At 43.1% G+C, this 16,831-nt stretch overlaps 1 protein-coding gene across 3 annotated transcripts in view; it reads left to right on the top strand.

Annotated features, from left to right (window-relative positions):
- The window catches only part of b4galnt4a (beta-1,4-N-acetyl-galactosaminyl transferase 4a), a 148,110-nt gene that overhangs the window by 44,254 nt on the left and 87,025 nt on the right, over positions 1–16,831 (top strand). For all 3 annotated transcript variants that reach the window (XR_009768558.1, XM_061676788.1, XM_061676787.1), the window contains exon 2: positions 15,132–15,244. Coding sequence is in view for 2 of the 3 variants with exons in the window: in XM_061676788.1 (XP_061532772.1) it covers positions 15,132–15,244 (113 nt within the window). In the remaining variant the exon portion in view is untranslated. The remainder of the gene's footprint in view (positions 1–15,131; positions 15,245–16,831) is intronic.

The following is a 16,831-nucleotide window of genomic DNA, read 5'->3' as shown; positions in this document are numbered from 1 at the left end:
TCCGCCCGAGCTGTTGCCCGTGAATTGAATGTTCATTTCTCGACCATAAGCCCTCTCCAAAGGCGTTTCGGACAATTTGGCAGTACATCCAACCAGTTCTTGCAGGTGGGGCGCACCCTGAACTGGTCGCCAGCCAATCGCAGGGCACATAGAAACAAACAACCATTCGCACTCACATTCACACCTACGGGCAATTTTGAGTCTTCAATTAACCTAGCGTGCATGTTTTTGGGATGTGGGAGGAAACCGGAGTACCCGGAGAAAACCCACGCAGGCACGGGGAGAACGTGCAAACTCCACACACACACACACACACACACACACACACACACATATATATATATGTACACACCAAATTTACAATGGGCCAAAATTCTTAGAAATCTTCCTTAAAACAATATGTAGATACTAAATATAATATATAATATATACTAAATACAGTTCTGTTTCGGATTATACATACTGTACACTCTGTGCACATAACATGTGGCAGGGACATGCTGTGTATGTTGACTGACCTGACTGACTTGAACTTTTTCTTGTCCAATTGGCCTACTGGTGATTTTTTAACTTTGAACGTGAGTCATTCTACTATGAGAATGATCGGTTGCCCATGGAAATGCCTGCTCGCCTCTGGTGTACCATGAGAGAGAGCGGAGGTTTAATCTTATTGTTGTCAGCAGCTCTCTTCCTCTTCTGTGGCTTTACATTACAGTCAATGAGAAAATTGCCCTTTTTTTGTTTTGCACATTCAGCGGTGTAAAAACTTGTTGTTGTTGGCTGTTTCTTCTTTTTCTCGTGGAGCTTCGAAATAATTACATAATTTCTCAATGAAAGGACTGAATAAAACTCAAGGTTAGTCCTTATATAGCTTTTATTCGTACACCTCGTAATCTATTTTTCTAAAAAGACTCCATATTATTTCATCGAAAACATCCATTTTATTTCACCAAGCAATTAACACTTGAAATGGAAACCCAAAATAGAGCGTGGGGGGAATTAATTGGGCGATTAGCGGAGATCAGCGTCGGGAATGAAAGTAGTTGCCAGAAAAACCACGAGACAAAAGGCAAGAAAGCTGCACAGAAACAAATGATACACATAACAAATACCATTGTTGTTGTGCTCTTCATTGCATTTCCCCTACATACATATAAATGAACAAACTATCAAAACTCTAGTACATTTTTTCAGTAACCTAAAATACCCGTAGTCACCCAACAAATACAGTGCGTTGCTTTTTGCTAACTCCATTCATAGTTTCCTGACCACTTCGGCCGTAAAGCAAGAAAATGAAACTGCTTGTTTTTTCTTTTCTTTCAGAAGCAACGTACTAAACAAGACATGTTTGATACATTATATAGAACACAGAACAATAAGGATAGTGAGAAACATTTGTACATATTCCTTTTGCAATGGAATCACTCCTCTGTATTCAATATAAAATGCATTTTTGGCAGACTTATTATTTATCAGTTACACTGTCGGTAGCTAAAGTGTGTGTGTGTGTGTGTGTAATTATACTATGCTGATTCAAATGTGGTCGGAGTGTTACAAGTCAAGGTTGAACCTTTTGGCCATGACTCCAAAAGTTATTTTTGGTGCAAACACAACACTGCTCGTCACCGAAGAAGAACACCGAGATATACCTGCAATGAAGCATGGTGGTAATAGCGTCGCGCTTCGGGACTGTCTTCCTTCAGCTGGAACCGGGGATTGAGTCAAGTTGGAGGGAATTATGAACAGTTCCCAATACCAGTCAACTCAGCTCAACTCAACTTCAATGTTAGAACAAAACCTTCAGGCCTCTGCAAGAAGGCCAAACAGGTCAGGAAAAGCCTACGAGAACAAGTGAACTTTAATTGGGGTTTAAAATGAGTTTGAATGTGATTGGTTAATTCTGAAAACAGCCACGAGGTCTGCAGTTATAAGAGGGTGTGCCAACTTGTGCAGCAAGAGCGAACACTGCACCTGTCGCAGCTGAGGATGTGTGCTCATTACTGTTTACGAGGGTGCCGGGCATCGACGCATACAAGGCAGAACCATTTCCGCACCCGTGTCGGACACGGTGCGATGTGGACTGCCGGCTCTCAAAGAACGAGTCAGCCAGCCGGGCATCTGTTCCATTATGCAGATTCGAAACCTGTTGTTTCGCCTCTTTTTTGCTTGGCCTGCGTGTGCCCTCTCCCCTGACAATCCTGTCACTATCAAAGTGGAGCGTTCAGAATGCTTTGCCAATTAGCCTACTGACTAACACGCTCCCTTTTAACTTGACAGTCGCATCCTCTTTCATGTCGGTTAGGTCATTTATTTGAAAGTGATTTTTTTTTTTTTTTTTTTTAAGCGCAAGAAACGGTTTCCTAAAGTGTTGAATTGGCTAAATATGTGACAGCTTTATGAATGTGCGTGTACAAAAGAGGTAACACTTTTTGAATGCTTCATCATAGGAAATGTAACCCTCCTATCATAAATAAACAAGGCCAGTCAGTAACTGATAGTTTTGCCAGTAACTGCCAAAAACCATTTAGAAAGATACAGTTCTTGACCTTTTCCTTTATTCCGATCGTGCCGTCATTCAGCACGTGTTTTGGACGCGGCCTTCTACCTCGACGTCTTTGCTAACGTCACCGGTTGGTGTCGCACACCAGCTTTCTACATTTGCCTCCATCATTCCTGCTGTGCTCCTTTGTGTACTAAATGTGGCTCTGCACTTAGATCTTTCCTATTTCTGCTTCCTGTGTGTGAGTGGCAAATTTGTCCGAGCGCCGAACCTGCTGCTTCACATCTCCTTTTCATTTCCAAAGTGTCGTTAGCGGTGTCCACCAATGGCTCGGCTTCTCGTTTGTGACCGGCCTGTACCGTCGCTGGAGAGTACAAAAAGTAACACCCGTGAATAATTGATTCCAAGGAGGAATAAGTGAACGGATAAACAGACACTACATACAAAATGCAAACAATTGCAGCAGATTTCATGAATGATTTGCCTTATTGCTTATTGAGGCTGATTCAGGCCCAGATTTCTATTGGAGAATTGCAGAGGTAAATGATACTGGGAGAAAATTGCATGAGGCTCACCCAGGCAACAGAGCTCCCTGCCACAAAGAGAAGATGTAAAAAAAAATGTCAAGAATGCCTCACAACGTGCACTATGTACGTACACAAATTCATTTAGAAATTGAATCGGCAACACCGCATTCAACAGAAAATGGGAGTTCTTACAAAAGAAGACACAAACTACATCTTCGTCTGTTGGATTTGATACATTTGACATACATTTTGATACATGTGCCAAATTGGCAGTTCCTTCTTGGTAATTAATGTTCATTAACTAGGTTGTTGTTGATGGATTGTTTCTGTGCATTGAGGAGATGTGCGGTTGAGCAGCAGCCTGTGTTAAATGTTTGTTTTCATCATATTGTACCTCCGCGGTCGCTGTAACGCGTATCAGTTCACAATGAAGCCGTTAAACCCCGGGAATCAGGAGCTGAAGGGCCTGCGGCAGTGAGGACGTGACCGGCGAGGCCTCGTTTGAGGTTGTCATCAGGTCCGTGACGACGCTGACCTGAGATGAAATGAAGCCCGGCTGGTCCCTTCATGGCTGCTGGCGGAAGAGTGGCAGTCATAAATAGCAACGGGTGCCGTGAGGGATGGAGGGGCTTTGTCATCAGGCACGGTCCGGGCCGGGAGACTCCACCGAGAAGGGAATTCATCACTGCGCGGTGATAAGACAAGGCTATTATTGTTTCTGTCCTTTTCTGCCTTCTTCCTCTTTGTATGCAGCACATCAGCCTCTTCTTTTCTCCCCCCTCATCTTTCCCTTGTCCGCCTTTCCACTCCCCGCGTTCTCTTATCTGTTGTTTTCATGCTGTAAAGCCTTACCATTGCTGTCCTCATCTTTCCTCTTTTTTGCTCTTTTCTTTCCTTGTCCTCCCTCCCACCCTCACCTTTCTTTTTTTTCCTGCATCTCTCACTTTCGGCATACAGGCAACGTGATCTAAAGTGTAATGACTCCTAGGAATGATGATGAGACAATGACCCCTCTGTGGCCTTGCAAGGGAACAAGACAAGATATTAATGGCCTGCGGGTATATGATTGAAAGGATGTTGACCAAAAAAGGGGGAGAACGAATGAGTTGCTTTGAGAAGTACAAATAAGACCAAGAAGCAGAGAACTGCACCACCAACGTTAGAACCACACAATGAGACAGAAAGGCAGAGGGGGATGTAAAGCGAGGAAGGTTATTTGGGGTTCAGTCTTTAGTATTTTGAGGCTTCACTGATATTTGTCTGTGTTCAAGTCAGGCATATCTAATCTCTCCAGTTTTCCTTCAATATTCTTACATCTTTCTTCTTTCTCATTATTTCCGTAACAACAATGTGAATTTCTTTCCCCCTTCTCCCCCATTTTGCGGCACACATGCTTCAGTGCCAGGAGACGCACGTACTTATTAGGCTCTATATTTAAGTTGAACTGTTGTTTGTTGTCTGAAAGGAGGCTTTGGCGCCCACTGACTGTCTGCAGCGCTGTCTCTCGCCTGTCAGGAGCCCACAAGATGGATGAAGTATCACCGAAGGTTTACAGCTAGCGCCTTCACCTCATTTGGCTGCTCCGTTCTGCTCCGAATCAAGTTAACGCGTGCCGGCGCATTAGCCTAGCGTGATGGCCCTTGTTTCAGCATTTACAAATGTATGCAAATGAGCAAGGGGGGCTCGGGAAGCATGCAGCCTCTTTGTGCTCCCTCTTAATGCTTCCCTGGTGACACACGGTCTGCGATGGTGGTTTTGGGCTCCTTATCTCTGCAGCTGGGATCGGCGCAGCCTCCTCTGGGTGTCGCTAGGATTGCTTTGTGCTCTGTGTTCACACAGTGTCCGTGTGCTTTCGTGGGGACTCACAATGAATACCTTGGCGCTATATTCTCTAACTACCACATTTTAGATATTTTATCACTCGTAGGGAATGTTTTCTTTTTCTTGTGTTTTCTCTATGACAACCGAGTGTTGAGATGAAAAGGACCTTTCACCCCTGAAGAGATCTTGCAGAGTTTTAAAAATGTGTTTTCATTCAGAAAATAGATCTTTCCATTCCAGAAGACTGTCTGACTTTCAACTACCTCAGGCTTTTAGAAATATCTTCCTATATAATCAATTCAGTGAAACTTTTATCGTCACAAAACTTTTAAACAGTATACACACTGCGGTAAGGTCTATTCAGGGGTGCTGGAGAGGAGGGTCCGTCGGGAAGTCGAATCTCGGATTCAGGAGGAGCAGTGTGATTTTCTTCCCGGCCGAGGAACAGTGGCCCAGCTCTGGAACCTCGGCAGGGTCCTCGAGGGTGCACGGGAGTTCGCCGAACCAGTCTACATGTGTTTTGTGGACTCAGAGAAGGCGTTCGAGCGTGTCCCTCGCGGAGTCCTGTGGGCGGGTGCTTCGGGAGTATGGAGTACCGAACACCCTGTTCGGTCCCTGTCGGACCAGTGTCAGAGTTTGGTCCGCATATCCGGCAGTAAGTCGGACTCGTTTCCGGTGAGGGTTGGACTCCGTCAAGGCTGTCCTTCGTCACCGATTCTGTTCATAACGTTTATGAGGTGTATAAGCTCAGTGACGGCATGAAACAAAAAGAAATCTGCCTCACAAACTGCTCTCTTCCTGTTCTTGATGGACTATGTTTCAGTGTTCTCCAGCATGTTTGCCACCTTTCCTATTTCCTTTGGATTGTACACTGCTGAATCGGAAAACAAAAAGAATGTTACAGAAGAGTTACAAAAGATTTACAATGATTGATTCTTTAAATAAGTGACATGAGAAATACTCACCAACTCGGGAGATTTCCCTGTGTGCGTTCCCAAACACCACAAAGCCAGACAGGTGCCAAAGAGTTTGAAACAAGCAGATGAACCTGTTTAACCCATTGTGAATACTATGTTTAGCAGTGCTGTATGGTAGTCTGTTAAGTTAAAAATACTTTCGTTATCATTTTTAGTAGTTATCATTACTCACAAATGGAATTAACTGTGGGTCCTGGTATGTTGTTCTTGCGCTGTAATTGTGTTTGTGGCTACGGCAAAGGGAGTTGGTTTCCACCTATACAGCAATCAACAACAGCTTGTAAGTCTACAACTTAATTTACAGGAAAGAAATTACGCACTACAGCATTATCACAATTCTCAAGAATCAATTACCCCTTCTGCTAACCTCCTCCTTATGTCAGAGTTTGTGAAATCTGCCGCCATCTTCGTACGTCATAATGCTAGCCGCCACTCGTGGACATGCCATTGTAGCGGACACGCCACGCAAAAGATGTCACCCGGCACCCCAGCCTTGCAATACCGCCGCTCCCCGCCGAGGTGGACGTTAACTCCAGAGTCACGGATCAGCACCACAAACTATCTTCAACGAGACACAGACATTTGCTTTGCCATGCCGACACCAAGTGAATCACGGCTGCCTGGCCCTTCAAAGCGGAGACACCGGGATGCCGAGTTTGCCCCCAGACGCTAAGTTAATTAACACCCCACCAGTCAAAGGATTGGACCAACACCCTGTTGAGTAATGCCACTTGGGAATTGGAACAGGCAACAGTGACACCAACGGGCGACCAGACATGGTTTCATCAGACAGTCTGTGACTCGACTGGGAGTTAATATTTTAAGAACTTTACATGAACGCCACTAGTGACTGCATTGCTGCAAACTTGAATGTCTAACGTCGAATATGTTGTTAACTGAACCAGAGTGCATTTTCCAGCTCTTAAAAAGCTCTATAACGGGGGTCACCAGCTAGTGCCCAAGGACCCCATGAGTATCGCGCGGGGCTGTTCTAAAAAGAGCTTACTAGTGATGGGACATTGTGATTGTCTAGGAATGTTGTAGAAACGATCATAGGAAAATGTAAACACTGGCAGAGATTTATAAAAATGCTGATTTTTATGTTTTGACTCCATTAACATGATCTGTGTCTTCATATAAACGAATGTCATTCATTATTAATACCAAGTTATAACAACAACATATTATTAAATGTAATTTGAGCAAATGTGTTATTTCAGAAGTGTGTATCAAAGTGGTAGCCCTTCATAATCAGTACCCAAGAAGTAGCTCTCAGCTTCCAAAACGGCTCTCTAACATGATTGACTCGGGACTTGAGGGGAAAGACTTTGATACTTAGAGTACTTGTGACTTCCAAAGCAATGACTTGGTCCCACCTCTGCATATTAGTGAATAGAGCGGTGCAAAGCCGGTTAGGCATTATGCTGAGGACAAACGTTTGACAGTTTCAGTTCTTTCAATCATGTTTCTTATTACCCCTATGGATTTCATAATGATGTACTGAATATCAGATCAACTCGTGGCACAATGCACTGCAGACAGTCAGTTGTCTTTGTGTTGCAGTGAAACGCACATGGTCCCTCCGTGAACAAGAAATTCTGGTTGTTCTAAAGCTTTTGTTGCATTTCATTGCTCAATTTCTTTCTCCATGTTCGCAGCAGTAGTAAAGAGGCATTGACAATGAACGAACTATTGAGCTGCATTGTAAATATATCATGAGGAGCTTTTTACACACCGGCTTTTAGTCTGAAACTAGCACCCAAATGTTCGTTAACTCGCTAATGCAAACATTATTGATTGTATTTATTAGATGAGCCCGAAAGCAATACTCTCTCGCTGCCAGTTTCTATGTGCGTGATTGTGGTTATGCTCCATCAATGCAATTAGGTCATTCCACTTTGTCTCTGGCTGCCTATTAATCGTTGAGTGCACTGTGCCTTGGGGCTTTGATCGTCTCTTTGTCTCCAACCAAAACATGATTTTCTTTTTTGATATTTGAATGTTCCCTAAGTGGCAGCTTTAGTGAGTTATTAGTGCAGTCCAGAACATTGCAGAGGAGCCTTGAAGAGTGAGGATGGAGGGTGGGACCTCATTGGCCCTGACCCACATAACAGCACATCGGGCGTGTTGTTCTGCCCCGCATGCCCTTAGTCTACAAACACCTTCTATTGCGCCACTCCATATGAAATGTCTTTTATCCATTGTTTTCAACAACAACCACCACAACTTGCTGTCGCTTCTCTTCAGGTGCTCTCACTTTCCTCAAGAGGTTGCGTGAACTGAATGGCTAGAGGGAGCCGTGCCCATTCGTCAGCGTCACGGCAGCCCTCCGCTCGGCTTCATTACTGCGCGGTTAATGGCACACATCAGTCCGGTGTAATTGTTCTAATAAGCCATCTCTGTTGGGCCAGCGCTGCCTAATGCCGCCCATCCCCCGCCAAACCACGCTGTCTGTGTGCATGAACCAGTCACTGTCAGACCTAAAAGAGCCAAATTACAACCATGACACTGGATTTCAGCTTCAAATCTTGCATTGCGTCATGCCTGATGGTTATGACACAAGCCATTACCCTTGTAAAACTTTGAGCTCTGGGTCTGTTAAAAGCAGTGTATTGTAAAAGACAGCAAGGGACTGAATCTCCATTGAGTAATTAGTCACGGCATTATCAGGAAAAAAAAATGTTGTTCGAGGTTCCGTTCTTCTTTTACGCCGTCTCACAAGTTCTCCTTCTTACAACCCAGTCAAGCTCCTCTCCCCCATTAGTGTCACTATTTTAATCAACTCCTCCGAAGCCTCTCGGAATCCCTATCCTTGTTCCCCGCCGCCTCATGTCTCTCTCCTGCTCCTGTTTCTAAAAGGTTAAAAAAAAACAACAACTCATGTTGCCACAGCCTTATACATCTTTCAACATGCTCCCTTTGGAGGAAAGAGAGGAAAGGAATTTAGTATTTAGCAGAAGTGCAGCCTACGTCATTGAGATGAGCTCACAGTGTGGTATGGCTGAGGGCAACAGGAGATGGGTCTTATCAATAATTTATTGAAAGTATACTGTTTGTTGTACCCTGTTATCCCCCCCAACCCCCACCTCCATGTGTCAAACCCAACTGTACTCATTCATTGTGGTCAAATAGAAGATCGGCCCGCGTGCGCTCACTCAAAGCAATTTACAACATGTTGCTATCAGGAACTTACCAAGAGGTTAATTTGGTGCTTAATACGTTAAGCACAGCACGACTAATAAGAAGCTTTTAATGATGTCTTAAGTGAGGTACAATTCTTGTAGTGGCAGTGGTTACGGCAGCCTTTTTGAAGCAATAATTCCCAGTGAAGCCAGCAAAGCACTTCGACAGTGAGAAAGGTCACAGGTTGAAGAAAGGAGCACAATGTGAATGTTCTACAATGGCTCTGACTTTTGTGCGCTTTGTTCGAGGGTGCTGCCCTTTGACTAAAACAGGAATCATTTTAAGCTCTTAATTGTTTTCATTTTTTATATTGAATGGTGACATGTACAACCGAGAAAATGTGAATCTCCCTTTGGATCCGCAGCTAGGAGGCATACACTGATCAGCCAGAACTATATGGCCATCTGCGCGATGTAATGAAACCCAATGCAGGAGCTACAATATATGAGCAATTCTGCTTTTATTTATGAAAAAAAAACAAAAACAAACAAAAGCTCTTTTTTTTTTTTTTTTTTTTAATTGACACTGTCAAATGGGTATCAATTTAACATTCGGCTTTTGATTGTGTTCGTAGTTTGCAGTTGTGAAGACCTGTACAGGATTATTGACAGAGAGATGTGTTTGTAATCTTTTGCTTGAGCTACAGAGTCAAAATAGTGGAAACATCTTGACGATGCAGTGCAGTTGGACATCGTTGTAAACTACAAACACAATAATATACATGTGGTTAAAAAACAAAACAAAAAAAAAAGTAGAATTTTTCATACAGCCCATTTTTATCAACCCATTAGTTTGTGCAGGGAGTCATATATTTGTGACTGGCGATTGTGTACAAGGTGTCAAAAAACATATTTGAAATCCAATGTATATGTATATGTATGGAGGAAATTTTTCCATGAAATATTTCGAACATCACCTTATTTGTTCATAAAACGGGCCGTTCGTAACCCAAGGTTCCACTGTATTTCTAATATTTTGGTTTACTGAATTAGCTACATGAGAGGAAAAAGTATATTATATACTTATACAAGTATGTATTCATTAGTTCAGCTCAGTTTTGGTTTGCACTATTAGGGAGGTATTAATTTAACAGTATGTTTACTATTGTGGTTGTAGTTTGCAGTTTTTAAAAACTGCACGGCATCCTATTTAAGGCTGTTCTTAATACATTTCTTCTCTTGCTACAGCGGACGTGTGTACTTTTAATGAGACCCAGTAGCATCCTCTCGATGCACACAGTTTGTGATCATGCCTTTAAACATTATTTCTCATTGTTTACCAGAGCGACGATTAGGGCTATCAAACAATGTGGTATTTAAAGCCTCTCTTACTGGCAGACTCCTTTCATGTAATCTTTGTGGTTTTTTGGGTCATGCTAAGTTTGTAGTTATTCTCCTAAGGGTTGTCGCACAGCGAGCAATGTGGTCGAACGCGACTGAACTGAACAACAGTGGAAAAGAAATACAGTCAGCAAGTCACACCCGCACACCGGGCAACTGACCCTCACACATACAGGAAACCAAAACACGCTGAAACTGAAAACGTGCGACAGCCGGTGTTCTTATCGCGAATCAATGTTTTGAGGCTCCACTTAATAGTATTGTATGTTGTTGTTTTTTTAACCTAAACAACATGGCTCAATTGTCAGTGAAGAAGTGGATTGCCCTGGCTGCTCTAACTATATTATACTCATGCAAGAAAGCAAATGAGTGAAAAATAAAGCCAAAAATGTGAAAGGCTCTTGGCAATAATTGACCCATTCATTGACACTGCACTTGTAAATTTTGGGGGCAGAGACTTGATTGTGTGTGCGTGTGGTTACATATAAAATATAGCCAAACCACCGAAACACACCAGCAAGTTCACCTCTGAATGGCTGAAGAAAAACAAAATGAAGGTTCATGCTCGAAAACCCTCCAATGTGGCATATTCTCACAGGGCCATGTAGCTTTGGATTTTTTTTCCTCCCTTGATAATAAAAACCTTCATTTCAAAACTGCATTTTGTGTTTACTTGTGTTGTATTTGACTGATATTGAAATGTGTTTGATGGGAAACATTTAAGTGTGACAAACATACAACAAAATAAGAAATCAGGAAGGGGCAAACACTTTTTCACACTACTTTAAGAGAGAAGAGCGTATATACATATGCGTAGTAGACATATATATATATATATATATATATATATACACACACACACACACACACACACACACACACACACACACACACACACACACCACAGAGTCGGGTTTGGGATAATAGCAAAATATACAGTCTTTCAAGTAAACACATACTGTATATAAATTACAAGTTGGTCATGCTCCGCTAATGATGAGGGCCCGGCCCGATCTGACAATTTTTTTCGTCCCTGTCCAGCCCTGCCAGTGACCCAAATGAGAACAAACGCTAAACTGTAGAAAATGGATGAATGGATGGATAGATAGATATTTGAGGCATCCTCTGCAAGTGCGTTTGAGTTGAGATGAAACCACAGTTTTGTAAATTCATTTGAAAGGTAGTCTACACTGTGATTGTTGTAATCCAGTGCATGAACTCAAAGTATTACCTTCCGTTTGCGATGTTAAATTGACATTGGCGTTACTTGATGATGACACAGACTCAATGGTCACGGTTGTTCACCATGTAAAAGAAACATCTCTACTCTGCCCTCTAGCTGCAGGCAACGTCATTGAAACTGCTGCTGCCTTTGGACTGTGGGACATGAACAGATTAGGCAGAACAATAGAGAGGAAGCTGCTAAGTGATCGGTATTCCGCACGGCCTCCTGCTGCTGGCACAACTCGTAGTCGATTGGCTTCAATTAACCTGCCAGTCAGCTGTTTATTACTTTATTAGTGGCATCATGGAGGCTTGAAGAAGTCCCGTCACAGTCCGGCGGTTTGTACTGACTCCTCTGAAGTTCACCACCTCCATCCTCTCTCGGCCGCCTGCACACTGCGCCTCGGGAATGGCCAATGAATGGAAATGGCAGGTGGAGAACTTTGCGCTCTCCAGCCACATGAGCACGTGTGGGTGGCACAAAAGGGAGGAGGCGTACCTTTCTTGATTCTGCATTGGTCGCCTAGAAGACTCTTCGGTAAATAAATCAATTGCGATGGACTGTCTTGTTTAACGGCAAGGCCTCCTGGAGATGGATCACACCCTAAATTTTAAATCAATGTGGTTATGCGTTGCAGTGCACAGCTTCTGCAATCCCCCCTGAATGATATACTGTAACACTTCTATAAACACATGCAGACATAGTTTTATTCAGATATCACTAGGCTATATCTTGAATCAGGCTACTTAGGTTATCCCAGGTATTAATGAAGTAAGTCTGCCTCCACTTCCGTAGATGTTGCTATGCTCCCTGCTTGCCTTTTAGTGTTGGGCTTCATGCAGATGTCTTATGACACAAAATAGGTCAGCAATATAATATGGTTGGCGGAAAAGCGTGATTTTGCTCCAAGCATTTTTCATATGTACTGAATGTTTGACCTACTTCAACTATGGCTTCAACTTTCCATCCACTTCCTTGTGTACTTGTCTTACTGTAGTCTTTCTATAATCCAAACATTGTCGGGGAGAGCTTTGGAGAGTGCCCAAATCATTTTCATAATTGCAAATGACGAATGCCATGATCAAATTAAAGCACACAGACCAGGGTTGATATTAGCGAGGACAGCAATGTTTCCATTTTCTGTACCGCTTGTCTTCATCAAGGCTGTGCGAGAGCTACGGCCTATCCGGGCTGACATTTAGCAAGAGGTGGGGTGCACCCTAGATTGGTCGCCAGTCAAATGCCTGTGCAAAGGGCACAAAGAGACAAACAACCGATTTAGTCTTCAGTTAACCTGACATGCATGTTTATGGGTTGTGGGAGGAAGCTGAAAATGCAAACACCACACGAGAGGGCCCACAGAAAAATAAATGCATTGCCAAAGATAAATCTAAATGAGAAAACTGTCATTTTCAGGTTACCCCGCCACCTAAAATGTTTTCACAACCCTTGATGGGACCCTAAAATTTCCCATCTAAAACCTGTCTGGGACAAATTGGCTGTCAACAAAAGTCTAGTTGCTATCCATATATATGTATGTATGTATTTTCTACTATATCCTTGTCAACTGCTTTGTTTGCAGGTTCTTGAAATTTCAGAGATAAACTACGTTATGATGGAATAGCAAGCTTGGAAGTTGGAAGTGTCCCGCTGCTTTGAGATTTCTTTTCAACAATAGATGGAGAATGGGCCGGGAATCAGAAATAGTTGGACAGAGCTTCGCTTTGATCTGGTTGAGCTTTGAAAGACCCCGGAGGTTACACTTACACGCACCGTGACCAGTTGGACTACAAAGTCGCAGATTTAACAGCGCGGCTCCTGTGGCTCGAGCCCTCTTGAAAGTTGCTGTCACTGAAAGCTGCCTTGACTTTCCTTTCCTGGTATTCCTTTTCTCTAAAAGCTGAGGCTTTCTCTGTCCAGAGTGAATGTGAGTCTAAACACAATATTTGCCTCGCGATCGGAGAGAATGACGGTCGAGCGGTTTTAAAGAGAATGCAATCTGAGCGCGGCAATTTCCTTTGCCGTTACATTTATTCCCAAAACTAGTCAAATGTTTCTGCTCAAATCGTAGTTATTATCAAGATGTTCTTGGATCTGTGAAATTGCAACGAGCGGTAGACGGGCGCAGCGGTGTCCAGCATAGCATAGGAAGAAAACAAATGCTCAAGACGAATTACGCATGCTCGAGCCTTTCCTGGGATGTTCACTTCGCTTGTGGAATGTTTAATTACGCCGGCACGGTGGACGACTGGTTAGCACATCTGCCTCACAGTTCTGGGAACCGGGATTCAAAACCCGGCCCCGCCTGTGTGGAGTTTGCATGTTCTCCCCGTGCCTGCGTGGCTTTTCTCCGGGCACTCCGGTTTCCTCCCGCGTCCCTGGTGAGGATAAGCGGTAAAGAAGATGGATGTTTAATTACTGTACCTCGAACAAATGTTTTGTGTTAACGCACCTACAAAAAGCACACTCGTGTACTTTTGTCTTTGTAGCAGAGCGGGGCATGGCCCATGGAAAACTATGTTTACATTTGGGCAGATCATGTAATATTAAAGGTCCTGGATGTTTTAAGTCCTGCCACCCACCCCCACCCTTTGATTTCTCAGTGAGCATCTTTAATGAAGAATCTTTAATGAAGTGGAAAAAAACAAGACCATTGGAACCATTGTAGGAGGCTATTCTATCTTTGGGCTTGTTCAGATTTTGAATTGCCTTTTAATTATGTATTCATTATCAAGTTGATTAATTGTCATACAGCAATAAAACATGTAAATAGATTACATTGTATGCAGTACGTTTGGTGCTGATGCTAACTAATTATAGGCGCCTTGGTGGAGGTCAACCTCGTGTCATTGTAGTTCTATTTTAAATCTTTGACCCACACGTACACACTATTTGGTCGCCCCAATGCAGTACACACAGACTCTTTGTTAAGGGGACATTGGAAAACCATTAGCTCTCATTATGCTTTCTAGCTACCTGCTCTCCCCACCTTGTCTTATAATCATAAACTGCCCCCTGGCGTGCGTGCGTGCGCATGCAAGCGTGTATGTGTGTTTTCCATTCCTAAACCTCGTAGCCGCCGATGAGCATGCCGACGCCAAAGAGCCCCTCCCCTGCAACCCACACATGCTATGAAGGCACCACATTTGATTGCATCCCACCTGAACAGCCAAATGCGTTAAAATGCAGTGCAATCCAAATACAAGAGATGAGAGTAAATAGGGTATGGATTTCCTTGTTATATGAACTTAGAGGAACCCTTATGTGGGCCTACTGTTTTTTTTAATGTCCCCCTACTCATCATGTTCACTGCTTTTCTATGCTTTGCCTTTTTTATTTCTTTATTGGCGTTCCTCCTTGAATTTATACGGGTTTGATTATAGTACATAGCTCAAAACTATTATTGACCATAAAATGATGATAACGAAGATAGCACAATCAGGATGACACTTTATCTTCATTCCCATCATCATTACACTAAGTTGATTAAAATGGAGCTGACGATCTCGGCAGCCACGCTTGCCAGCTTTCTGAGCGGTGTCCATGTTTTGACTCTAGATGGAGAGAGACAGACGGACGGCTCGGACACGAGCCGCAAGAGGGACACTCGCTCCTCGACGAGCCACCACAAGAATGAGGACACCAGCGACAGTAGGGAGGATGAAGTGGCGGTGAGTCTCGGCGGTGTGCGTTTGCTTGTGGTCCTTTTTTAATGACGCTCAGCTGGGATAAGCTCCAGGTCACCTGTGACCTTGATTAAAACAAGTGGTGTACGAAACAGCTGGATAGATGCATGGACGGAAGAATGGAGGTTAAATTGCAGGATGCTGTCCAGTTCTTATGCATTCATCTGTACTGCTAATCCTGTTGAGAGTCACTGAAAGGCTGGAGCTGATCCCAGCTCACTTTGGGCGTGTGGTAGACCCTGGACTGGTCACCAGTAAATCACAGGACTGACACATCAAGAGACAGACACCTATTCACGCTCACATTCACACCAACGGGCCCAAACCAAGAATATGGCACAGCCGAGCCAAACCTTCTTGCCGAGAGGCAACAGCAGTGCTGCCTAGTTTTCCTTTGAGCTTTATTTCTTACAAAATGTACTAAATAATGCGTGCTAACGTTTTTTGAAGTTCAAATTTGTTTGTTGTGCAGGAGACAAAAGCCGAAATGGGAATTTAAATGATATGGCTGCATACGAATGGAAACACAGAAGTCTTAGTAGGCTTTCCACCATCAGGATTTTGGGGTTTAAAAAAAAAACGATCCGATCACAAGATGGAGGAATGTGTCTATTTAAAGGACCTGTTCATTTACTGTGTACACTTGCGTACTTAATTGCTCCAAAAATATATATTTACAATAAATAATGTATCTTTGTTCCTCTATTTATGACAGTGAGGCATAGTGACAGACAGAACAAATGAATGGTCTTCTATTAGATGGCAGCAAGTACATACAGTAATTAATGTATCCACTTTTTGTGACATTTTTGTTTGTTGGTGTGCCGTGAGATTTTTCAATTGTAAAATATGTGCCTGGGCTCCATAAAGGTTGGAAATGGCTGCTCTGGTCGGATCGTGTATTCTAATCAGTCAGGTCAAGCCAACATTACAACATGACAGAAATAATGGGTGCTAACTTACTGTAATTGAATTACTTTATTTTTAAATAAATTACTTCACCCACACCAAAACCCATGTTCACGTACAAACGTTCGTGATGCCACTACCTTGCCTGCTTGCGAGCCGTATCGTATTAAACGAACGCAAACATACCTCAAGCAAGCCTTAAACGAACGTCCTCTCCTGTCCTGAGCACCGCTGACCACCAACACACGTTTTTCCCCATTCTGTCCTCATAATACATTTGCCGCAATCCACTCTTGTTGTCATCGCCACGGTAACGAGTGTATCCGGTCGCATTTGAGTTGACAAGCTAAAGTCCAGTGATCGTAAAAAAACGGATGCGTGAAAGAGCAAATTTGTCTTGTAGTCTGATCCACACATTACGTGTTGTCTGTCTTAGACGTGTTCCGTTTTTAAATTAAAAAAAAAAAAAAAAACTTTATTGGCTGTCAGATAGTTCCAATACTGTGTCAAAAGACACGCGACAAGGGTAAAAATAAACTAGCTTTTGGATTCAAATATACTGTGCACGATGGCGACGCGGAGTAAATGTCTTTTGCGGAGCCGATCAATGACGTCATTGATCGGATTGGCGAATTATGACATTAAAGCTGATCAGCATAAAAT

This window comes from Phycodurus eques, chromosome 5, assembly GCF_024500275.1.
Source record: "Phycodurus eques isolate BA_2022a chromosome 5, UOR_Pequ_1.1, whole genome shotgun sequence".
Taxonomy (NCBI): Eukaryota; Metazoa; Chordata; class Actinopteri; order Syngnathiformes; family Syngnathidae; genus Phycodurus; species Phycodurus eques.
The sequence above is the reverse complement of the archived record's forward strand: the minus strand, read 5'-3'. Positions and strand labels throughout refer to the sequence as shown.